This window comes from Peromyscus californicus, unplaced genomic scaffold, assembly GCF_007827085.1.
Source record: "Peromyscus californicus insignis strain IS unplaced genomic scaffold, ASM782708v3 Scaffold_12__1_contigs__length_115047231, whole genome shotgun sequence".
NCBI classification, from domain to species: domain Eukaryota; kingdom Metazoa; phylum Chordata; class Mammalia; order Rodentia; family Cricetidae; genus Peromyscus; species Peromyscus californicus.
In genome coordinates this window covers 57516998-57542684 of record NW_026294413.1, presented here as the reverse complement: position 1 = coordinate 57542684, position 25687 = coordinate 57516998, and the positions used below count along the sequence as shown (strand labels likewise).

At 48.6% G+C, this 25687-nt stretch overlaps 1 protein-coding gene across 3 annotated transcripts in view; it reads right to left on the bottom strand.

Annotated features, from left to right (window-relative positions):
• The window catches only part of Ephx2 (epoxide hydrolase 2), a 44629-nt gene that overhangs the window by 542 nt on the left and 18400 nt on the right, over positions 1 to 25687 (bottom strand). For all 3 annotated transcript variants that reach the window (XM_052732896.1, XM_052732895.1, XM_052732894.1), the window contains 13 exons: positions 24665 to 24733; positions 23430 to 23525; positions 22867 to 22945; positions 19974 to 20008; positions 17158 to 17184; positions 14668 to 14753; positions 11874 to 11985; positions 6398 to 6472; positions 5199 to 5232; positions 3814 to 3916; positions 3100 to 3169; positions 409 to 489; positions 3 to 61 (listed from right to left, as the gene is read on the bottom strand). In XM_052732896.1, coding sequence (XP_052588856.1) covers positions 3 to 61; positions 409 to 489; positions 3100 to 3169; positions 3814 to 3916; positions 5199 to 5232; positions 6398 to 6472; positions 11874 to 11985; positions 14668 to 14753; positions 17158 to 17184; positions 19974 to 20008; positions 22867 to 22945; positions 23430 to 23525; positions 24665 to 24733 — 926 coding nt within the window. The remainder of the gene's footprint in view (positions 1 to 2; positions 62 to 408; positions 490 to 3099; positions 3170 to 3813; positions 3917 to 5198; positions 5233 to 6397; positions 6473 to 11873; positions 11986 to 14667; positions 14754 to 17157; positions 17185 to 19973; positions 20009 to 22866; positions 22946 to 23429; positions 23526 to 24664; positions 24734 to 25687) is intronic.

Sequence of the window (25687 nt, the reverse complement as noted above, 5' to 3'; positions counted from 1 at the left end):
ACTTCTCTATCTGTGTCCAGTGACCACAGTCCTCAATGTGTCCCCTTTTCAGGTAAGGGATCTGAAAGAAAATCCCATGCAGGAAGGTCAGCAGCAGAATGTTAATCAGGCTGGTGGAGTCAGTGTAATACACAGCAGAGGCCATCTTGGAGGGGACCCCTTCCTCTATGATTCCCATAGGCCATCCTTGGAGGACCCTTGTGCCATTTAGGACAGGAATGAGGAATGGCAGAGCTTATCGGTGTAGGGAAAAGGAGTGTCAATGGGAGGGGATAGTGATGTCAGCAATGAGGCTGGGTCAGGGTAGAGCTTTAGCTGGTCCCCATCCAGCCTCTCAGGGATGACCTCCTCTGCTGCCTCCCTCCTGGGCCCCTGTGTTCTCTCCCATGTGCAGGGCCATTCTCTCACCCAGTTTTCCATGTTCTTGGACATTTGAGGACGGAGTACGAAGTCCTTCTCAGCTGTGACCATCAGGGCTGGGACCAGGATCTGGCGGGGGAACAGTAAGGGAAGCTGTCACTCAGCCACCCTGATGCCATCTGTGCCTAGGGAAGGTTGCCTTGGGTGTCTGCTACTACCAGCTCTCACCTCCACCCCATGAGAAGACCTTTGCCCTGCCCTGGCTCTGGCTCTGCCCCCTACCAAGCTTTTCAGTGAGGGGTCATCAGAATTTGGATCTAGCAATGCAGTGGTGTGTGTGTGTGTGTGTGTGTGTGTGTGTGTGTGTGTGTGTGAGAGAGAGAGAGAGAGAGAGAGAGAGAGAGAGAGAGAGAGAGAGAGAGTGAGAGAAGGGTGGGTGGGGAGCTGACCTTGTATCTCAGTTAGCTCATAGAACCAATTTAAAGGAAGACAGAGATCCTGGAAGGACAAGATTCCTTTTGATTTAAAAGGATATGCCAAGATCTGGAGAGATGGCTTAGTGGTTAAGAGCATTTGCTGCTCTTCCAGAGGACCCACGTGCTATTCTAAGGACTTGGGTTTGGTTGCCAGCACCCACATAGCAACTGACAACTATCTGTAACTCCATTTCCAGTTGATCTGTCATCCTCTTCTGGCCTCCGAGAGCACTGTGTACATTTGTTATACATGTAGACGTGCAGGCAAAACACTCACACACATAAAAGTAAATCCTTTTTTTTTTTTTTTTAAAGGAGAAGCCAAGATTCAAGAGTGTGAGTGGGACAGCCATGACAGTTACCTGTGTGTTACCAGAAGGGACAGAAATGACTCCCCGTCTGTGTGCTGACAAATGAAGGGAACCCCGGGGATGCTGCAAGCTGGAGAAGGTCCCACACACTCTCCTCACTCTTCCATCTTTATCCTTTTCTTCTCCTGTCTCTTTCCTTTCAGAGCAAAGGGTAGAACCCAGAGCCTCATACACACTAGGCAAGTGGAACTGTGGCCTCTACCTTCTTAACTTTAGTCTGAGTCAGGGTCTTGCTGAGTAGCGATCCCCCTGCCTCAGTCTCTGAAGTAGCTGGGATTACATTCATGCACCATACATGCGGCATTTCTTTTTAAGTTACTTCTAAGCAATGTCAGCCTGACCTAGCTGAGGACTCTGGAGAACACCATGCTTCTCATCCCATCTCCTCAGGGTCCTGTGATGGTCAAAAGTGATTGCGATGCTGAAACTAATTTCAGCCTTAGAAATCCAGCCTTAGCATGACCTGGTCCACCCCACAGTGTCCTCCTCATTTCCCTCCACACCTTGACCCCTCTGGTCTACGGAACTGTAGTTTTGCCAATACATCAGTCATAGACGACTGTAATGACAGTGATGAGGGCATTAGCTGAAGAACTGCTCTGCCGGGACCCTCTCTCAAGGCTTTCAGCACATCCTGTCACTTCCTGATCACACAGCTCTCTGAGGAAGACCCTGGTCCTGCAGCGTCTTTACTGCAGAGATGGCAACAGGGCATCAGCCTGGCGAAGTGATCGTCCACGTGTCACACAGGGGTTGGATCAAGCCCGTTTGTAAACCCTGCATTACCCGTAGTGAAGGAAGGAGGGGACTGGGCTCTTAGGGGAGCTGATGAAGGCCTGCTCCTGTGATGGTTGAAAAAAAATGCCAGTTTCGATGTTTAGCATTTAGGATGCAATGCAACTCTCTTTATAGACCCAGAGGTTGAAGACCACCTATCATCTGATCGACAAATGAGGAAACTGAGACCCAGAGACAAAACCACAAGGTGACAGAGGCAGAGGCCAAAGTCACATCTGTCTGAGAAGCCAGCACGCTTCTGTGGTTTGGTGTCATTGTCCACTTCAAGTGACCCTGGCCAATCTGTGGCCCTGACCAGGGCTACTGCCAGGAGATTCACTCATCCCGTATAATGCTGTCATTACCTGGTCAGGATCCCTGCAGCACCAGAAGCCACCACTCTGGGGGGGTCTCACCAGCAAGAGGCTCTAACAGGAAGCCCTGAGTGGAGTCCACCCCAACCTCAGAGGAAAGGAGGAAGCCAGGGCCCTTGTATAGGACCCAGGTCCTGTGGGAGCAACAGGAAGCCTTAAAGGCGGCTCTGTGAGTCCAGTGTGTGTGTCTGGTGTCTCTATGTGAGATGAGTGTGTGTGTGTGTGTGTGTGTGTGTGTGTGTGTACACATGTGTCTGGTGCAAATGTGTGTGCACTTGGTGTCTGTGTGCAGGATATGTATGTCTGATGTGTGTGAGAGTATGTGAGCATATGTGTGTGTGTGTGTGTATGTCTGGTGTGTATGTAAGTCTGGTATGTGTGTGTCTAGTGTCTGTGTGTGTGTGTGTGTGTGTGTGTGTGTGTGTGTCTGGTGTGTATGTAAGTCTGGTATGTGTGTGTCTATTGTCTGTGTGTGTGTGTCTGGTGTCTGTGTGTGAAGCGTGTATGTCTGGTGTGTGTGAGTGCTGTACACATACGTGTGTGTATGTCTGGTGTATAAGTGCGTGTGGGGTATGAGGTGTGTGTGTGTGTGTGTGTGCCTAGTTTGTGTGTGTATGGTGTGTGTGTGTGTGTATGTGTGTGTGCCTGGTGTGTGTGTGTGTATGTATATGTGCCTGGTGTGTGTGTGTGTGTGTGTGTGTGTGTGTGTGTGTGTGTGTAGCAGGAGGCCACAGTGCTCACCTTCCGTCCCAGTCCCTTACAGCTCCATTTCCAGTTCCTTTCTACGTTCCGATACCAGTTCAGAGGGCCTCTGTGGAGAGGATCAGACAGTAACGAGGGTGAGCTTCCAGGAGTTGACCACTGTTGGCCCATAAGGACCTGTGCTACCCAGACACAACTGTGCCCGGGAGGGTGAGTGCTGCAGGACATGAGAGTGTGGCCCCGAGACACACGATTCCTATCCACATCTGCTGCTTCCTCAGTGAGGCCTAGGGCAGGAACTCTCTGCCCCTGGGCTGGTGCCCCTGAGAGGATCTGGGGGCAAACAGAAGCTGACCCTACAGATTACCCCCATCCACACCTAGAAGCCATCTTCCTGCCCCAGGAAACTCAGTGAGAAGTGTCATGGTGGGTCAGAGACAGTGCATGCACGTTTGGGTTTGTGTGGTTTTCGATTCTCCAAAGACAGAAGAAGAGCTGCCCTGATTCTTGGAGGAGTTATGACTGCAAATCAATTAAAAGCCTCTCCCTTTTGGGGGACCCATAAACACAAGAAAGCACAAGCTGGATACCCCAAAGGAAGCTGCACAGCATAGGTAGTGAGCCTCTCGGCACTGGGGGGCATTCAACCACAGACAGGTCACTGTGGTGCTCACAGGGGCTGTGGTGGAAGTAACCGTCCCCATCCCCGACAGCTGAGCACCCTATCCACCCTGTTTGGGGTTTCCTTTTTACCTGAAGCCGGACTTCTTGAACTGCTGTACATAAAACTCAATTTCCTCCTCAGTAGTAATCCTGCTGAGGCTGGGATTTTCTGAGGAGTTCACAAGGATTCCCCCTGCAAAAAGACACCTGTGTCCTCTCCCGCTGCAGGCTGAATGGTTCTAAAGCTGGCCTTCCCTGCTGAGGTTGCCCCATCTGAACTTGGAGTGAAGGGCCCATGAGACTTTGTGTCTGTCCCTCTGCCCTCTCCTCATTGACTTCCTCTTGGCCAGGGGGAGCACCAAGCCATGGGGCTGGGATCTTCCCTACTGTGGGGTTCTCATTATAAAATGCCATATTGTCTTCAGAGGTATGCAGTGTCCTGGCAGTTCCCTTAAAGGCTCATCAGGAACAAACACATTGTTTTCATTCTACAGCCCTCACAGTAAAGGGCACAATCGCTCCAGGCTTCAAGGTCAATGTCAAGGGAATCAGACACCCAGCTGGTGCTCCCGCCCTGCTGGGCCCTAGGCCCATTTGAGCATCCCATCCCCATCTGCATATCGCACTTCTCTACTGCTGATCTGCTTCCCTGCACCACCCTGAGCTCTCTGCGGGCAGCATCCTACCCCTGGACTCCTCGATGACAGGTACTCAGAACACGGAACCAATAAACTAACAAGGGGCTGGAAAGAAAAGAAGCGGGCTGGGGGTGGAGGGTGGGAGTAAGGAGGCAGATATCCTCAGAGGCGAAGGCCGCTAGGGTCAGACTCCAGCTCAGCCTGTCGACACAGGTCAACCTCTGAGATCCACTTCTTCTGTTTGTGATCGAGAGGTCATATGAGAGGCCGGAGGTCCAGCACCAGGAGTGTCAGTGACCACAGTTATTAAGACTCGGATGAATAATGGCTAGGCGGCAGTGCCAGGCGTGAAGCAAGCATCTGTGGGGCCAGTGCTGGTGGAGGTCGGGGCCTCAGAGTTGAGTCCAGATCTGACTTCAGTTAAATCCCACTCATCGGGGTGACCAAGATGTGTGGGAACCAGAGTGGCCGGAAGAGGACCTTGGGGTGGAAGGGCCGGTGGAGACTTAGGTGGGTCTAGTGCGATCTGCCTTGGGCACACTGTTGACTCCACAGCAGCCACCTCTCCATCCTGAGGTGGGGTCTTTACCAGAAAAGGGTGGGTTGCCTCAGATACCCTCTCTAAGTCCTCAAAGCTTCTTAGGACTTTGACACTCAACTCCCTATAGGACAGACCAGGGTCGCACCATTAATCGTCAGGGGACCTTGGTTGGGCAAGTCAAAGCCTGGAACAGTAAAGCAAGCTGAGGGCTTCTTCAGGGGCAGAGGGAACAGGACTCCATTAACATTCTGCTGATGCGGCCCTGCCATCCCTTCCCTCCCAGGGATACCTCTTACCCAGTTCAGTAGCTTTATGCACAGTGAGTGAACCCTGTGGAAGAAAAGTTAGGGAGGGTGTCGTGAGTGAAGCAAAGTCAGAAGACTGTGACTCAGGTCGCCACTACAGCAGACCTCAAGTGCACGAGGGCCATGGGAGAACCCTTCCATGTGGGGATATGTGCTAAAACATACAGGGGATGGAAGCTGGCCACCAAGGACAGCACTGGACACTGGACACTGTGTACTCTGTGCACACCCTGTACCTGACACCCGTGATAGTGTTTGATTCATAAATGAGGCACCCCCCCTCCCCATGTTGAGAAAGAGCAGATTCACACCAGTCGGGTGATGTGGGATTTCATTATGCCTCTCAGCGTGGCACACGCTTTACAACTTAGATTTTTTATCTGCAGAATTTCCCCTTTTGGTATTATTCGATCATGGGTAACCAAGAATAACTGAAATCCTAGCAATGAAAGAGCAGACAGGGCTATAACACACACGCTGACCCCAAAAGGCAGCAAAAGGATCTCTCAGGGTCAGAGAAGAGAGAGCTGAAGTTCCCGTCCATTGCTGCTGCAGACGCTTGCAGATCTAAGTAACGGCTTGGGCTTGTCAGTGTGAGCACGAGAGAGGGGAGCTCAGACCTACAGAAGGTGGAGAACCAGAACGAGCCGCTCCCTGCCCTGCCCTAGAGGAAATCTGGCAACCCAGGGCTCCTCAGTGTGCAGAAGCATCCATGAAAAGGTAAAATGAAAAAGTCTACCCATGACAGGCAGGTGGGAAATTTATTTGCTTCAGCTTGGTACTAAGAGAAAATGGAAAGATGTCCCCGTGCACTTGACTTTATGCTGTTGGGTGATCTGGGGACTCAGGTGATATGAGGCAAACAAAGAAGTGAGCCTGGGTGGGACTGCCACCAGAATGTAGGACAGAAATAATGATGAGTCACCCAAGAGAGTGGGTCCAAAGTCCAAACAAGCAGGCTGGTACAGGTCAATGTCACTAAAGATGAGCTCATAAACCAAACTTATAACACACACATGCACACACACACACACACATGCACAAACCCGAACACATTTGTGTGCACATATGCACTATGCACACACACTTGCATGCATGCACACACACCCATGCACATACATGCAAACACACACACACACACACACACACACACACACACACACACACACACACCATCTCCCACCTCTTACCATCTCATCACTTGCTCGGAAGAAGCTTTTGAAAGTCCGACTCATGTTCTTTTCCAATTCGGCCTCGGCCACTCCCTAAAACAGCCAAGAAAGCAAAATTAAAGATCGCTTTAAGAAGCCCTGGAAACTGTAGCCCACCCACTGCCAAAGGCCACAAGCCCTCAGCGTCTGTCCTATCCAGCCCACGTTTTGTTAGAATTACATTCCTTGGAATTTTTTTATCATGAGATATATGTTAGAAAATATTAAATAGAATATAAGATGCTAACGGGGTGCTTCCAGGGAGGTGAGTTTGAGGATAACACTGTTTTTTTTTTTTTGTTGTTGCCCAGAATCCCACTGTGAGGTACAACTTGCATAATCAAGGAGGCCAATGCAGATTTAAGGAGGTGGCCAGGCTCTGACAAGATGCACGGTGAGATGTCTCTGTTCACAGTTCCCTTCATGCTTCTCAATTTGACTGTAGTAACTTCAACCATCGTCTTCAATTTGGTCCTAATCATTACAGACCTTTGGAATGCTATCAGGGCTCTCTCCCTAAGGACAGGGCAGCAAACGTCCTTTGTTAGGAGCTGGGACACACGTCCTTGGTGGTGATAAATTACCAGGTTCTTCTGTCTTGAGAGAGTGTGATTACAGGTAATTGCTCGTCTATTATAGGCTACGGCAGGCTCTCAGACACCTCGTGCTCTGAACACCAGGCTGCAGGAATGAGGACTAAATAGGTAGAGAGGAGCCCAGAGGTCCACACCTCCCAATATCTCTACCTACTTTCCCTCTGTATCATCCTTTTAAATTTAGCATACATAATTACGAGCTTATTTATGGCAAAGCCGAGATGTTTCTGTAATGTGGATGAGGGGTTGGCCACTGCAGATAGAGTCAAATGTTGGAAATATGATGCCTGGTGTTTCTTGGGAAGTGTTCATGTCCACTAATTCCTCTTGTGAATACTGTTTAATTCCAAGATATACCGAAGAGTTCTTGGGGAGTCTCGCAGGTGGCAAACACCCCGAGAATAAAGCAGCATCGAGGACTGTGAAGCGAGTGAGAGTTCACCGTGATGGCCCAAGTGACAGTTCTGCTTGCTTTTACCGAAGGGGAGAACACTGGAGGTGGACTGGAGATGAGTGGGACTTGGCCTTGCAGATGAAGGAAGGCTGTTCTGGCTTGAGGAAAGAGCTGGGATACACAGACTTGCTGGACTAGAGACCGGATAGTATGTATATTAAAGGTTATGCCTTGAACGTGAAATGTCTCTCTCTCAGGAGGACCAGAGAGACCATTTAGTTGATAGACATTTGTCTTGCAAGAATGGGGACCTGAGTTTGACATCAAAAACCTGTGCGAAGAAGCCGAGGGCAGTGGCACACATTCGCAAGCCCAGTTCTCACGAGATGGAAGCTGGTGGGTCCCTGGAGCTTTCTGGCTGGCCAGTCGGGTCTAGGGAAGCAAGCCCCAGGCCAATGAGGAGAGAGAGAGGGCCTCCTAATAAAATAGCCAGGTATCCTTAGGGTAGCTTTCAGAAGAAGTTCTAGAACGTCTTGGAATTGCCACAGAATTGGGTATGTACATGACATTTTCTGGACAAGAGACTGTAATTTTTGCTAAATCCTCAATAATTCAGTGGAGACTCGATTACAGGCCTTGTTGCTCTTGGGTACTGGGAGCCTCTCCTTCTGGGTAGATGCTTAGAATGCAGGTCCCCAGCAGCTCCACAGAACAAAACTTCATTTAACAACATCCCCCAATAGACCTGCACCCCAGGCACTAATGATGGCACCTGCCCAGTGCAGAGGACGTCATATACCACCCAGCACCCACTAGCCACCGTTTCCTCCATGTAAGCCCCTCAAATCACATGAGTAGCCAGGACTATCCCCTGAGGACCTCTAACTGCCAGGTTCTACCCACAGAATACTCTAACTACCCTAACTGCTGAACTCTACCCCCACCCTGCAGAGCAAAAAGCCCAATCTCTGGACAAGAAATCCCACCAATCTCCACCCTGGAAAGCTCTACCCTGAAAAGTTCTACCCCCTTCCCAAGAAGCTCTATACAAGCCCTCTATCCTGTTCAGTTTGCTGCTGTTTCTTGCTTGAGCAGAGGCAGCCACCCTCCTGGTTTTTTCCCTCCCAGTAAATAAATATCTTATGTGAGGTCTGTTGTGCAGTGTGACTCAGTGGTATTCCTTGGCTTCCAGCTGCCAGGAAACCTTTCCATCCCAGCTGTGATGTTTACACTCCACGCACCCATGAGCTTTAGCTCAACATGAAGTCTAGACTTGATGCAGAACAGGAGCAAAATGGCCCACTGGGCCAGAGAGGCATAGCCCAGCACTGGCCAACACTGAGCATAGTCGATGACATCATAGGGTTCCTACAGCTGCCCAGGAATAAAACCAGCACAAAACAGGACCAACACCAAGGGCACTCCTATGACTAAAGGCTTTCCCCACCAGGGCTGGCACAGGAAAAAGGAAGGGACCTTCCCCCCAGATACACAGAGGCATGACAAAACAATGAGATTTTGAAAACCCAGCTGTAGTCAACATCTCCCTGGTATTCCTTCCTTGTATAGTTTCCACTCCTACCCACCCTCCTTTACATCCATTGAGCCTTTTCTGGGCACCTATTGATACCTTCCTTCCTCAGTAGGAAGAAAAAAAATGAATGGAGGAAGGCAAGGTGTGTGTGTGGGTGGGGAGCAGTCTGAGGCAGGATGAGACAGAGAAAATGAAGAGGCTGGGAAAGAGGAAACAGACCCTCACTTCAGGCCCTGGTTTCTATTTCTCTTTGACTGAGAGTCAAGAATGTCACCCGAGAAAACAAAAACAATGCCACCCTCTAGAACCCACTGTGAAGATGCCCTCCTCTCCCACAGACAGCCCAAACAAGACTAGCTAAAGGACCCTGCTTACTTACAGCCTCAATGCAATCTCCGAGTTGAACCTCATTGATGTCTCTGTCATTCACAAACGTGAACTATGCACTACACAAACCACCTCACAGCATCATTGACAGAAGGAAATTGTTAAAGATAAGAGAAAGGAGTAAACCAAGTACTTCTCACAAAAGCATTTGAAACTTAATTTTTTGTTTGTTTGTTTTGTTTTGTTTTTTCGAGACAGGGTTTCTCTGTGTAGCCCTGGTGGTCCTGGAACTCACTTTTTAGACCAGGCTGGTCTTAAACTCACAGAGATCCACCTGCCTCTGCCTCCTGAGTGCTGGTATTAAAGGTTTGCGCTACCACACCCGACTTGAAACTCAATTTTTAGTTTGCTTAATATTTGAGCCTGGTTGTAAATTATACCTGTGACTATATACAGTGTTTAGAGGTCTCCCTCTCAACTTTCATGCTTAAGTCTAAAATGTGTACTCTCTCTTTTGGATAAATCCCAACTCTGTTTCATTCTGACTAGGCAAGAAATTCTAAGATCCTGGCATCACCTGTGTAGAAGTCTCTAAGACCCAACGCCTCAGGCTGCAGCTGGCCATATTGGGTTACATCTCCTGATAATATTGAAAATAAAAATAAAAACTAGGCGACTTTGGTGCCATTCAGTAACTTTAAGAACAGTGACAATGCTGATGGTAATAATCACCTTGTGTCACCCGGCCTGTGTGTACAATAATCACCACATGCTACCGAGCCTGCGTGTCATGTCAGCACGATAAGAAACATGCACCATCCCTTTGAATCCTTACCAATCCCCATCTGACAGATGACGAATCAACCCAGGGCTTGGAGAGCTAAGGTCATGAGTCAGTACTGGGGCTTGAACCATGTGTGTTAGGTGCTAATGCTGGGCTCGGGAGCCTATAAAGAGCAGTCAGGACACTTGCCACTGTGAAATGCAGCCTTTCCATATGTCCCCAAGAGCACAATCGCTTTTATCCTCTCCTTTCTGGCCCTCACCTTTACACCCCCTCCCTGTCAGCATGATGGACTGTCATGTGAGGGGGCAGAACTATTTACCCATGCGCGCTCTCTGAGCCTCACCACCTCTTGGTGTCCATTTACTCCTCTAAGCACCACGTGAGATCAGAGCTCTGTGGAGGCCTCTGCGGGGCTCCAGACACTGAAATGTGCCTCGTCAACAGCAGCTGCTTCTGGGGTGAGGTTGGCTCTCAATAAATAAGAACCCTGACTGAGCCCGACTCACAGGCAGGGCAGGCTCTCATCCATCACTGTGGATCTACAGCCTCCCGTTGCTATTTCTTGCCTGGCATTCATCACCTTGAAGAAGACGTCCATTGATTCTCCATAGAATCGAATCTTACAAATGAGTGGGCTCGTAATTAATAAGCCAACATGGCTCTCATCAAAAATCTTCAACTGCAAATTCAGCATGGGAGGATGATCAATGCCCCCACTCCTTCCCTGCATGGGCACAGATCCAGCGTCAATCCACCTCAAAGGGCAAAATGTGCAGAACCAGATAAAGAGACCTCTCCATGCGTCCAAGGGCTCAGGATCATGGTCACCACATGGCTTTGTGCAGGCAGCTGTAGGATCCCCCTTTCTGAGAGCATTGGTTCAGTCCTACTGTACCCCAGGCATCCAAATATGCTGCAAGAGCAAGGTGAGCCCTGGCCCTCAAGGTGAGCCAGGAGCACACACACAGCAATGTGGAATCAAGGGGGCAGAGCTGTTTGGTGGTGGTGGAGGGCTTCTCGAGCAGGGGGTGGGGATTCCTGAAGGAGGCATGGCTTCTGGGACAGCTCCAGATTTGCTGAACTGTGGAAGTGGCAAGCAAAGCGCCTGCTTGATTCAGAAGTCTTCCCACAGTCCAGCTCAGCTGATGCTGGGCTGTGTAGCTCATTGGATAGAGTGCATTGAGGATGGACTCTTGTTATTTCTGGTCAGGTGACTCACAATGTTCTCAGAGAGTCCCTGTCAAAGGTGGTGTCAGATACTCATCACAAGGATCATACACTCCAGGGCTGTTTTTGAAAGGTATCTTTGTGGGATTTATGCTGATACCTCGAACAACCCCACATCCTTTCAACACTCTTGAGTGCCTGCTGTGGGGCTTTTTGGCTGTTGGTGACACTTCACAAGGTTCAGTTGTCAGTGAGCAGAGGACAAGGTCCCTAGCAAGAGCCTGAGACCGGCAGCTTTAAGTGAGCACTTGGCTCCTGCTGCACACATTGCAGAAGCAGCAGAAGCCAGCCTGGCACCGTCCCCTGCTCCTCAGCCACCCAGAGACACAGACAAATGTTCACCTGCTCACAAAGGACCCACTGGATCTGTGGCCAGTATGCCCGAGTCTGTTTGCAAAGTCATTTTTACATTTCTAACTAATGCCTCAGGATATTTAAGGGGCAGGAGAGAGGGAGAAGAAGAGGGAGAGGAGGAAGGGAGGGGAGGGGAGAAGAGAAGAGAAGAGAGGAGGGGAGGAGAGGAGGGAAGGGAGGGGAGGGGGGGAGAGGCAACACCATTGGCTCCATCGCTCTTGGTGTCCCCCACTTACTGGTTCTTGGAAGTACAGCTGATAATTAAACACTGGGATAGATTTGATAACTTCCATAGGAGGCACCTCAGGATTTGGTGGCATGAACGGAGTGTTCAGACTGGCCACGGCTCTGCAAGAAGAATAAGCAACATTAAAACAAACAGCCTCTTGAGACAGACACGACCCAGAAAGAACATTTCAGGTCAAAACTGAAGTCGAAGTGGGAAATTACGTGTACCAAGTTTCACTTCGTCAGTGAGTGGGGACCCTGGGATTAGAACACAGGTGTTTGGAGTCTTAACCTAGTAGGGTTTTCCCCACTCAACTGCAGCTTCCTTTTTAACCTTACCTGCCTTAGACACACACATACCTTTGTGGACACACACAGCCCTTTCTGGGAGTGATTGGAAGTAATCACTACATTGCTAAGGGTTAGGGTGCCTGAGACAGAACATGAGAGGAACTGGAGACTAGGGCTTGCTGGGGTGTCTCAGGTCTGATGCTATTCAGGCAAAACCTCAGTTTGGCCAGTAAAATGTTTCTAAATTTTTGCTGGGAAGAGACTAAGTTGAGAAAAATAACATATATGGTCTCCTTTAAGCTACACATCGTGCTCATGGCTATCTTCCTATTGGTTTATTTTCAACAGCATGCGATTTGCTTGTACAGTAACTCTTTGGTTACTGTACAATCTGTTCAAGAATTCTGGTGGTTTGACTGAAAACGGTCTCATAGGCTCAGGGAGAGGCACTAGTAGGACGTGTGGCCTGACTGGAGTAGATGTGGGTTTGTTGGAGGAAGTGTGTCACAGGGGGCTGGCTTTGAGGTCTCAGAAGATCAAGCCAGGCCTGGTGGCTTGCTTTTTCTTCCTGCTAATGACAGATCCCAATGTGGCACTCTCAGCGACCTCTCAAGCACCATGTCTGCCTGCAGGCCACCATGCTTCCTGCCATGATGATAAAGAACTGAACTTCTAAACTGTAAGCCAGCCCCAATGAAATGTTTTCCTTGATAAGAGTTGCTGTGGTTATGGTGTCTCTTCACAGCAATAGAAACTCTACCTAAGACAAGAATTAAACTCTGATTTCCAGTTTAAGTGAAACAGGAGAAAGAGAGAAGGAAGGAGTGAGGATGGGGGAGGAGAGCAGTAATACATACACTTTAGAAGTGTTTTAGGAGGGATCGGGAGAGGTAGCTTACGGGGTAAGAGCACTCGCTCTACAAACACAAGGACCTGAGGACCTGGGTTCAAATTTCCAGGGCCCATGTAAAAAGCCAGGCATGGAGGCAAGTGCCCGAAACCCTCTGTATTGCAGGAGCAGAGAGAGGCGGAGCCCGAGTCTACTCCTCAGCCAGCCTAGTCAAAAAAGCCAGCTGCCAGTCCAGTGAGACACCCTGCTTCAAGGTCATAAGACAGAGACAGAGAAAGAAGCCTGGTGTCTTGCTGTGGCCTCCGTATATGGGCACCCTCCCATATCCTGGCATGTATGCACAATATATATCCACAACACACACCATAGGCACACACAAAATAAACATAGGTTTAAAAATAAATACAAATGAGGTATATATTTTAAAAATGTTTTAGGAAATTCCTGATTAATTTCAGTCTCTGATGTCATCTCACCGTGTGAAGAGGGCTCTCTGTTCTTCAAAAGACGGCCGTTTAAAAAGCGACTGCATTATCTGGAGCATGCAGACCCTGCCACCTATACTCCTCTCCTACCAAGAGAGAGGCGTTAGCTGCAGCTTTCTAGCTGACTGTGTGTGGCCATGAGGTCTACTTCACCCACCAGATTCCAGGACATCCAGAAACTTCCACCAGAGCCTTGATAATGACCGTGGATACTGCGGTGGTCACCGTGACACGCCGTGGTGGCTGTGCACCCACACAGCGTTTCAGGGTGTCGGTCTGGCTATGATCATGACCGTGGATATTGCGGTGGTGACGGGGACGCGCCGTGGCGGCTGTGCGCCCACACAGCATTTCAGGGTGTCGGTCTGGCTATGATCATGACCGTGGATACTGCGGTGGTGACGGGGACACGCCGTGGCGGCTGTGTGCCCACACAGCGTTTCAGGGTGTCGGTCTGGCTATGATAATGACCGTGGATACTGCGGTGGTGACGGGGACGCGCCGTGGCGGCTGTGCACCCACACAGCGTTTCAGGGTGTCGGTCTGGCTATGATAATGACCGCGGATACTGTGGTGGTGACGGGGATGTGGCTGTGCACCCACATAGCGTTTCAGGGTGTCGGTTTGGCTATGAGCTTCAGTGGCAGCTTTGTAGTAGAAGAGACAGGGGCTAGGAGGTGACACTTGTCACACGGTCACTGCAGGACAGAACTGAAGGCCTCTCTTGTTCTCACTCTCTCTTTCTGTAGCCCAGGATGACCTTGAACTCACACTCCTCCTGCGTCAGTCTCCCATGTGCTGGGATTATAGGCATGTGCTGTAACACCCACTTAAAGGACACGTTTCCTGATTCTTGGTCCAGGGTGAACTCTCTCCTTCTGCTTAATACTGCGACACTATAACCCTCTATCCCCTCTTTGTCCACTCCACTCAGAGCCAGCCCCGCACTCCAAGACACTCCAGCTCTGAATTACTCGCCGCCTCATTGTCAGTCAGAGGCTGTTCCCAGGAGCTCAGTAAGCCCATCTTAGTGATTACCTTCCCTATTGAATGTTTTCTAGAAGTTTTGCAGAGCTGTGAGGTACCTGGCTTGGGTGGGTGGGTGGGGGGTGTTGTTGGAGGGGGAGGAGACTCTAAGTTCAACCTCGCAAATCCTTACTGCACCTGGCTGCTTACCTCACTCTCTCAGGGTAAAAGAGAGCCATGCTCCACACCAGCACACCAGCCCAGTCGTGGCCAATGAACACTGCTTGAGGGATCCCCTAGAGAAACAAGAAGAGACGCAATGAGGGTGGATTTCTGGGATGCAGAGTGAAGAGCCGAAGGCCACTCCTTGACAGCCTAGTGAGTCCATCCGGCACCCCAGAAACTCCTCTGAGGCGTGCATCATTCTAAACTCCACCTCTCACACATCCCCACCCTCTTCAGTCTCCACAAATGACTAGGCTTTGAAGACAGGACCAGTAGCCACGAGTTCCTTCTCTCTCTCTCTCTCTCTCTCTCTCTCTCTCTCTCTCTCTCTCTCTCTCTCTCTCTCTCTGTCTGTCTCCTCTCTCTCTCTTCCCTCTGTCTGTCTGTCTGTCTGTATCCCTTCTCTCAAATCAATCTTTGTTTCACCCCACCTTCTCTCTTTAAAACGATAACTTTCCTCTCCAGGCTCCAAGGCCATCACCCACTGTGTGATTACGATTCTGCCCTTACTCTTCTGGGACCTTTTCTCCCTTACTTAGCCACAAGTAGTCCAAAAATCATCCTCCCTTTCTGCTACAGCTGCTGATGACAGCAGCTTTCCTTGACTGAACACCTACTACATCCACGTGGAGGCACTCATGTCCATGCCTGGAGTCCTCCCAGTAGCCTGCAAATGGTTGCCACTCAGGTGGGAAGTGATCTGCCTGTACCACATATGTGGAAAGTAATAGTCATAATTCCAACTGGGTCTCCCAACATAGGTTAAAGCAGGCTCTCTTCCCTTCTCCAATGCTGCCCTGTTGGTCATCTGAGGCTTTTGAGATGCCTTCAGCCTTTCCACCCCCTCTGAAGATGGCTCCTTGTCCCAGGTCCCTGCCATGCTCTGTCCCTTCCTGTCTACTGTCAAGCCACCCACGGTGGTCTACACCAGTCACCGCCCTAAGCCCCTTCACTAGGTCCCAGTGGGCTCCATCCCTCCCTCTTGTTTGAGGGAGCGGTTTTGTGTGGTTCTCGGGCCTCCCACCCTTCTGATGGCTCGCAACATTAGACACTTCCTTTGCCATATTTTTCCTGTGGTTCCAGTGAGCCTGGGCTTCCTAGGCTGATGTTTCCAACTTCAAGCTCTCCTCTGCCTTTTATAATGGATTTTCTCACAGCTCAGCCCCTAGGAACTTCCTGTTTGAATGGGCATTGCCCATGGGGAATAGATCTGTTCCAACTACTTCTATATCCACCCCCGAGGCAGATACACAGCTGACCCAGGCTTCTTCCTCCGTCCTGTCAGATCTGTCTAGGGATAGATACAGGGCCCTACTGACCTGAAACCATGAGTCCTTGTTGGTAACATTCTCAGTCAGCTAACAGTTGTGCATTAAGAAGACCACAGAGTTAAGACTGGGCATGCTCACTTAGATGCCCCCCCCACGCATGCATAAATGCATGCACGTGCACACATAGCACTTCTGTAGCTGGAGTTTTTTATCTCCAGGTCCTGCCAAGTCCCGGCAGTCCGACAGCCCACTTATAAAATAAACACCCAGATGCTTATATTATTTAAACTGTTTGGCCTAATGGCTCAGGCTTCTAGCTATCTAGTTCTTACATCTTAAATTAATCCATTTCTATAAATCTATACCTTGCCACGTGGCTCGTGGCTTACTGGCATCTTCACATGCTGCTTGTCATGGCGGCAGCTGGCAGTGTTTCCCTCCGCCTTCCTGTTCTCTCAGTTCTCCTCTCTGTTAGTCCCGCCTATACTTCCTGTCTGGCTACTGGCCAATCAATGTTTTATTTATTGACCAATCAGAGCAACACATTTGACATACAGACCATCCCACAGCATACTTCCTGACCCAATTCCATGGAGTGGAGACAGCCATCACCCTCCCCTGTTTCCTGCACAGTGCCTATTGCTGAACCAGAAGTCAGTCACCTCGGCTTTCTCTCCATCTTACATCCAGTTAATAAGCGAAGTCCCACTGCTCTGTGGCTCTCTACTCTCTCCATTGCTACCCCACAGTGTTTGCATTCCACTCCAGACTAATGCCATGAGGCAGAGTGGTCTCGGGAATAGTACATGTGCTCTGACCACGGCCACTTTCATTCCTGTGACTGAGTTTGATCTGAGATTTGTTGGACGAGATTCAAGATTTAATGAACTGTGAAGTACTAGCTTATAGATTATTTCCCCACACCTTTCCCTGATACTCAAGGTTCCCCTCCCTGGATGGATGCCAACAAAGGCATTTCCCTTCACTTTCTTGAATGAATGACACCTACTCCACCCTCACCCTTGGCTATCTTTAATTTAGGGACCACCCACTCCCCATGCTGTCTGAAGCTCGTGTCTTCCCTGCCCTGGTCCTCTCTGCTCATGATCACCAAGAGCCAACCCTCCAAGGCATCCAGCTCTCCTTTCATTACCAAGATCCACACAGAGTTCTCCAAAGAGATCAGCTCGAAGGAATGACTCACCAGCTTATCCAGGAATGATACCATCTCCTAAAAAAAAAAAGAGCACACAGACTCGGCATCAGACAGGTAAGGTGAATAGAAACAGTCTGCCACATGCCACACACTGTCAGGACGGGCCTCAGGAAAAACTCCATTTTAAAATGACAGGGTGCCAGTGGGCAGATCACATCGTGAGAGCTCCCACCCCTTTCCTGAACCACAGCATCTCTCTGCCTCCCGAGACTTCTTGCAGTCTCTGATAGAAACCATACGTTCTGTCCTGGGGAAGTGTGGTGGTATTGTGTTCCCCAAAATATTGTGCACCCTAATAAATTTATCTGGGGTCAGAGAACAGAACAGCCACTAGATACAGAGGCTAGAAAATGGTGGCACTCATGCCTTTAATCCTAGCATTCCAGAGGCAGAAATCCATGTGTTCAAGGATACAGCCAAGCATGGTGACTCACGCCTTTAATCCCAGAAAGCGAGCCTTTAATCCCAGGGAGTGGTGGTAGAGAGCAGAAAGGTATATAAGGCGTGAGGACCAGAAACTAGCAGCTTTTGGCTGGTTAAGCTTTCAGGCTTTCGGGCAGCAGTTCGGCTGAGATGCATTTTGGATGAGGACTCAGAGGCATCAAGCCTGAGGAAACAGAATCAGCTGAGGATCCAGCGAGGTGAGGTAGCTGTGGCTTGCTTCTCTGATCTTCCAGCTTCACCCCAATACCTGGCTCCAGGTTTGTTTTTATTAATAAGAACTTTTAAGATTCATGCTACAGGGAAGCACACATGGACACATCTTCATATTCTGCCATCACTTCTAGGAACTCATAGGCCCCAAGAGCTCACAACAGCATGGGTGACACACCCTGATGAACTACACGTAACACCTTCCACATTCTAGCTCATCATAGAAGTTACAGTGAGTTCAATGTGCTCTCTGGACTCCACAAGCTAAGAACCATACTTGAATCCTAAGGAATCTTGTAAAACATACAGCCCCAGTCATTCACTGCATCTTACATCTGAGAGCATGACCTTCGAAGGTTAAACCCCTCGCCAAAAGCCACACACACACTTTAAGGGTCAGCTGGGTGTAGACACATCTCCAAACATGACTGAACTTGAAAAGATAGTTTTGCTATGTTGGATCCAGAATTCTCAGTTTGGAATCCCAAGGCTATAAATATACAGGAGGTTTATGGGTAGAATAAAGGCTCTCAGTCTAAAATAAAAATCATTCATGTTTATTGCAGCATATCCATGGAAGCCAAAAGATGGCATCGACCTAAGTGTCCATCAGTTGATGAAAGATGCCAAAAATTAGGGGTACATACACAAAGGGATACTAGTCAGACACAAAAGGGTGGAATCAAGTTATTTGGAGCAACATGGAGAACATGAAACTAAATGAAATAAGCCAACACAGACAAGTAGCCTGTGAGCTCATTCTTATGAGGTCTAGAACAGCTTTCCATGAAGCAGTGCTGAAGAATAGCAGAGGCTGAAACAGTGGACATGAGGAAGGTGAGCACGAGACTGGTCAAGGGATAAATAATTACAATCAGAGGGAGAGAGAGAAGTTGCAAGAGACCTACTCTATAGCAAAGTGACTATAATTAGTAGTGATAGATTCTTGAAAAATGTCAGGTGAATGTCATGCTGTCAGCATCAATGATGACTATGTGAGGTCATGCATCTGTCAGTTACCTAGATGCGACCATTCGGTAACTGATATTAAACATCTTGATATGCATCTATCTGAGGTCACGCATCTGTCAGTTACCTTGACGTGGCCGTGCTATGGAGGAAATTAAACATCTCGCTATGCATGACAAAACACATTACTTGTCAATTAAAAATAAAAATTAAATGAAAGGAGAGCCTAGCTTTACAAAAACCTAGGAGTTATGTGATGAACTGCCACACAAATTTAGGAGTTGTAGTTGAGGGAAATTCTTTTGCAAGGTGTTTGGGGAGTTATGACGAGGAAGTTTTATGGGCACTTGATGACAAGCAGTGTTATGGGTCTTAATTCCATTTTTTTTCTGACCCTGTATTTGAAGCCAATGTCAGCTTTTTACATACGATTTTATGTTTAAATTATTGTGATGATTTTTAAAAAGAGCATTATGAATATAAGTCACATACCATATAATTAGCCCCTTTAAAGTCCACACTTCAGTGGGCTTAGTAAAACCAGGGTTGTGAAACTGTCACCACCGTCCAGTATTAGAAAGTCTTCATTCCATAAACTTTGCAAACTTCCCTTTGAGGTTTAACTCATCAGGCATCGCTCTCTTTTCTAGTTTCCCTGCATCTTGGCAGCCTAAGTTCCCTCTGGACTGCCTCTTCTGAAAACTCCACATGAATGGAATTACTTGGTATGTGGCTTTTGTAACTGGCTTCTGCTTAACATTGTAGCTTCCAGATTCGCTCATGTGGGGACACACTCTGATGCTTCCCTACTCTTTGTGACCCAGTAACCTATCTGAGCTTTGTGGCAGAGAAGCCACAGTTTACATGCAGAGCTGCTGGTTGAAGACTCTCAGAATGGGATGGAGAGTGGACTATGGAAAGTTTCCAATATGGATCTACTAGTTGTCAACCTTGGGCAGCAACCTCAGGCTGCCCAGTCTTATTTGGGAATCACACTTTATGCTTCATACACTCTGGCCGTCATTTAGAGCTATCACCATCCTGTTCAGTGAGAATCAACACCCAAATGCTGTGCACTGTGCTTTCTTACAGTTTAAATGGACACCTGTGCTTCTGGCTTACATCAGGGAGAAACTCAGGATGGAAACGACATTGTAGATGGTACTGAAGAGGCTTCTTACCTTACATAACACTTCCATGGCATATTCTTCTATTTCTGTAATTACAAATGAATGAATAAATAAATAAATTCCAGGCATGTTTGCACATGCCTTTAATCCCCAGCACTCAGGAGGCAGAGACAGGCAGATCTCTGTGAGTTCAAGGCTATCCTGATCTACATAATGAGATCCTGTCTTAAAACACACACACACACACACACACACACACACACACACACACACACCACAGATATATAATGTGATTTTAAATTTATAAACAAACAAACAAAAAGCCCAAACCCTCTCAATATATTGATTCTGTTTACTTTTTAAGCCTATTTTGAGTTGGGTGTTAACATGCTATAAGATAAAAGCCCAATTTGATTTTGTTGGGTGTTCCTTACTGTCTCTATTGAAGAGCTAGCTCCCCCTTGCAGTATATTCCTGGCACCCTTGTCAAAGACCAGTTAACTCTCTCTCTCTCTCTCTCTCTCTCTCTCTCTCTCTCTCTCTCTCTCTCTCTCCCCTCTCTCTCTCTCTTTGTGTGTGTATTTACTTCTGAACTCTTTGGTCTGTTCCACTTGCCCTGATCTCTGTCTTCTTTCAGGTATCATACCACTCAACTATTGTGAACTTGGAACAGTGTTTGAAATCACAACATTTGATTTCAAATCCCTACATCTTTGTGTTTTTTTTTTCCAGAATGTATTCAATTCTTTGTGTATATGTGTGGTTCTGCATGAATTATAGAATTTCTCTATTTCTGTCTGAAAGTATGCCATTGAACACTTGGGAGTCAGAGCCAAGGAGTGAATTTAAAGCCGGCCAGAATACACAGTAAATCCCTGTCTCCGGGGAAAAAGCCATTGACGTTTTGATGAGGGCTGCAATGTACCTGAAGACTGCTTTGGGGAATAAGTGACTCCTTTAAAAACCAGTTATAGCCGGGCGGTGGTGGCGCACGCCTTTAATCCCAGCACTCGGGAGGCAGAGCCAGGCGGATCTCTGTGAGTTCGAGGCCAGCCTGGACTACCAAGTGAGTTCCAGGAAAGGCGCAAAGCTACACAGAGAAACCCTGTCTCGAAAAACCAAAAAAAAAAAAAAACCAGTTATAGCCGGGCGGTGGTGGCGCACACCTTTAATCCCAGCACTCGGGAGGCAGAGCCAGGCGGATCTCTGTGAGTTCGAGGCCAGCCTGAGCTACCAAGTGAGTTCCAGGAAAGGCACAAAGCTACACAGAGAAACCCTGTCTCGAAAAAAAAAACAAACAAAAAACAAACAAACAAACAAAAAAAAACAGTTATAGCTATTCCAGTGAGCATAAAGAGAAAGAAATGTCAAAAAAACCCTACATGGTGGAAATGTAAGAAAAATAGTAAATCATTCAATAAAAGTCCTAACCCTTCCCTTTTCATAAGCTCTACCAAGAATGTGATGTAGCCATGTCATTTTCCCAGGCAATTCTCAGCAGACTGTTTGGAGGTGAATTCAAAGCAAGTATTCTCATAACTCACAACTGGAAAGCTAAGTCGGGTGGTGGTGGCTCACACCTTTAATCCCAGTACTCGGGAGGCAGAGTCAGGCAGATCTCTGTGAGTTCAAGACTAGCAGAGGGCGACTCTGGCGCAAGCCTGTAGGCTGCTTGTCAGAGCATACAGAGTTCCAGGAAAGGCGCAAAGCTACACAGAGAAACCCTGTCTCGAAAAAAACAGAACAAAACAAAAAACTGGAAAGCTGACTTCCCAGAGCTCTATGGATGAAAGCTTCCCTTAAGTCTAAGGTTCAGTTTGGTGTCATTCAGGAGGCAGGAGTCACTGGGCAGACATTGCCATGCTTAGAGAATGACCCACCATGCACTCCAGCATGGCATGTCAAGGGACCAGGAGGAGGGTCCTGGGAGTGGCCAAAGTCCCAGTCTAGGTCAGCAGGCTTCAGTCACAGGAGTCAGACACGCCAGATGTGATCACTAGAGTTAAGGGGCCTGGAAAGCAACTTAGGGAGCCCAGCTGTCAACAGCATCACTGTCCTTTGGAGGAGCTGTGTTCATGCCTGGCTGCATCATGCCTCTGCCTCCACACCTAGGCTCTGAAGACCCTTGGACTAAGGACTCACTTGAAACTAATAAAAATGAAGAACTCTTCCCACCAGGAAAAGGCTCATGAACCTACAAATAGCCTCAGGGTTGAGAGGCTATTTATAGCTTACTTTTGGGTTCTGGGGGCATAGGGTTTAGATCCAACCTACAAGTGCTGCAGAATCCAGCAGTTCTAAAGAACGGAAGGTGGGGATGCACAGGTGTGTGTGTGTATCCACATCCAGAGCAGTGCTATTCAAAGTAGCCAAAAGATGGGGAAACCCAGTGTTCTTTGGTGGATGGATGCACAGGCAGTTGGTGGTTTGCACTCTGTGAGAGCATTCACCCCAAAAGAGAGGAGGTACAGCCATCCGACATGGAGTAAACACTGAAGGCATGATACCAGATAAGATCAGCCAGTCATGAAAGGGTAGCTGTCGAATGAGCCCATTGACATGAGGTACCAAGAGCAGCTGCCTTCACAGAAAAAATGGGTGTGGCCCGGGCAGAGGAGAGGAAAAACTGAGGAACTGAAACCAGTCTTTCAGCTCAGTATAGGAAAACCTTTCTAGAAAGAGATGGGACAGCCTACATTCTACATCCCTGATGACTAGCAGAGGGCGACTCTGGCGCAAGCCTGTAGGCTGCTTGTCAGAGCATACAGAGCAGGAGCAACCCAAGCCCTAAGATACGGAACACTGAAGGAAAGGACCAGGGCCTCGTCAGAGGTGCTCAACCTGGACAGGGCAAGCTCGGGGGGCTGGAGAGCTCAGGGGCACTAGAAATGCTGAACAGAGAGAAGCATGACCACACAGGACATCTACAGGACAGCCAACTCACCAGGAGGGGAAGATGAGTCTCCATAGCCTTTCATGTCTATAGCTAGAACCCGAAAGCCTGCCTGGGCCAGAGCTGGGATCTGGAAAACAAAACAGTTCAAGGGCATGGCAGTGTGGTCTCACCAGTCCTTCGGTGATGGTCCTTGTTTGTATGCCTTCCTCCCTCTTTCTTGTAAATGGCTCCACCTAAAGTGCCAGATGGTGCTTGGTAGTCTCATTCCCACAGAGACCATCTCACAAGAAGCCCACCTCATAAGACCACCATGGACCTGGTGGAGTTGTACACGGCATCAAAGCCACACTGAATAGAACATCTTGTCTGATAAAGCCTTTGCATATTTCTGGGTTCATTACTAAGATTTCCCAACAAGAGGCTCCTTACAATTTGTACAGGTGTCTTGAGGATCAGTATAGCCCCAAGGTACTTTCTATACTCAGCATCATTGAGGCCTTGCGGTCACAATTCGGAGATGATTCCTCCATAACATCCCAGGCTGGCCCCCAGCATCTAAATTCCCTCTCTCCTCACCCTGCCTTGGGAGCACCTTCCTCAATTTCCCTTACCTGGTACCTCCAAGAAAACCAGCTCTCGGGAAACCCATGGCAGAGGCACACAACAGGGCCAGAGCCCATCTCCACAAAATGCAGGCGGATCCCTGGCTGTGGAAGAGAGAGGGGAGTGACAGTAATCTTGATGCTAGCGTCGGCAGGACGGGGCTCACTTCTGTAGATGGCATTCCACAAGCCACAGCAGGGGACAGCCAGACCTTGCCTGACCCAGCCACCTCAGCTCAAGACCCAAAGGCTAGGTGACAATGGCTGGGAACTGTCAGTGGCCAATGTGGGTGACACACCACAGTTTTCACTACAAAGTGAAAAGAGTGTGCAGTTGGGAGCAAACAGAATCAAAACAATTTAGCTTCCTCTCTAAAGTGACTTGGTACTGGCAATATCTCATGATTTTCAACGGGGACCTGATTTTGTATAAAACAAATGGTGATGTGTAGAATACTATGTCTATGTTATGAAAAGCTGTTTGCTTCGTGTGCATGTGTGCATGTGCATATATGTGTTGGGGAGGTCATGCATGTGAGGGAACATGTGCTTGTATGCATGTATGATGCCCAGAGGTCAACTTTGAGTATCATTCTGTGGTGGTCTGAACGAGAACAACCCCCATAGGCCCATGCATTTAGTTAATTGGTCTCCAGAAGGTGGAACTGCTTGGGAAGGATTAAGAGGTGTGGCCTTGTTGGAGGAGGTGTGTTACAGAGGGTGAGCTTTGAGGTTTGTGCTATTCCTAGCATGCTCTCTCCATCTCCTGCTTATGGATCAAGATGTGAGCTCTCAACTGCTGCTCCAGCCACTTGCTGCCATACCTTTGCTCAACTATCATAAACTCTAGTCCTCTGGAACCATAAGTCCAAACAAACTCTTCCTACTATAAGTTGCCTTAGTCATGGTAGTTCATCACAGCAATAGAAAAGTAACTAAGATACATGTCCTAGGAGCTGTCCACCTTATTCATTTATTTTTTAATTTTAATTTTCTTTTTGAGACGAATCTCTCATTGGCCTGGAACTCATAAAGTAGGCCATTCTTGTTGGTCACCAAGCCCCAGGAATCTGTTTGCTTCTGCTGCCCAACGATTGTGATTCCAAACATACACCAAGGGCTCTGTCCACCCACCGAGCTTTGGTATCTTCTGTTTTCCTATCTGTTGACTGTCAGCTTGATGGTCCTTGTTATTTCACATACCATTTTATGTACTGTGGTCAGACAGAACATGGCTGACTTACCTTCACTGTCACATACCCATGGCTGACGTTATTTGGGTTGCAGGGCACTGGCAGAGGAGCCTCAGGGAACTGAAAGAATGATGGGCACCGTGTGAGATCCCCAACATCACCTCGGCCACCCCTCCTGAGTGAGTCCTGATGGTCCTCATGAACCAAGCCCCTCCAGCTCGGGCATGGCTGGACTCCATCAGCTGTCTCAGTCCAATGGAGTCTTGTGACTGAGTTCTGGCCAGTGGAATGCAGACAGGGGTACACAGCCCCCTGGTTAAGCCAAGAAAACCCACACGTGACTCTCTATAGACCCTCACCTCCCACCCTTCAACTGGGCATCCTGTGTGATTTTGGAAGCCTCCAGTAGGTGACAGTAGGTCCTCTGTCATCCCAAGTCCCTAAATGACTGGCTGTGTTCCACAAAGGCCCTGAGGCTACCAAAGGAACATCAGATGGGCCATAAAAACACGAGACTTATAAATCTTTGTGGTTTCAGACCATCCTCCACAGAAGTCCTCAGATGGCCACCAGGCTCAGGCCAGGCATAGCTGCTGCCTCTCTGTGATGCCTCTGTCAGAAGTGGTCTCCCTTCAGTCAGCTGCAGCCCAGCTCTGTGGCTGTCTTTGACTGTTCAAGTTCCCACCATAGAGTTCCACAGAAGGGGCGCTTTCAACAACAGACAGCTATCTCCTCAGTTTGGGAGGATGGAAGTCTTGGATGAAGGTGTTAATTGGGCCAGTTTCTCCTGAGGCCTTGCTCTATGTTTATAGACAGCTGTCTCCCTCTGTGTCCCCATGTGTCCCTCCATGTGCCTGTGACTTAGTTTCCACTTCTTACATGGAGACCTGTCATATCAGGTTGCTGTTTCCTCCTTCTGGTCTTCTGTTGCCTTAATCACCTCTTCCAAGGCCCTGTGTTCAAATCCAACCACATCCTGAGATACTGGGCCTTGCCATTTCAGTATATGAATCTCAGAGAGCCCATCCCTTAACAGCCCGTGTCTTGGGCCTTGGCCTTGGCCTCTGGAGAGCT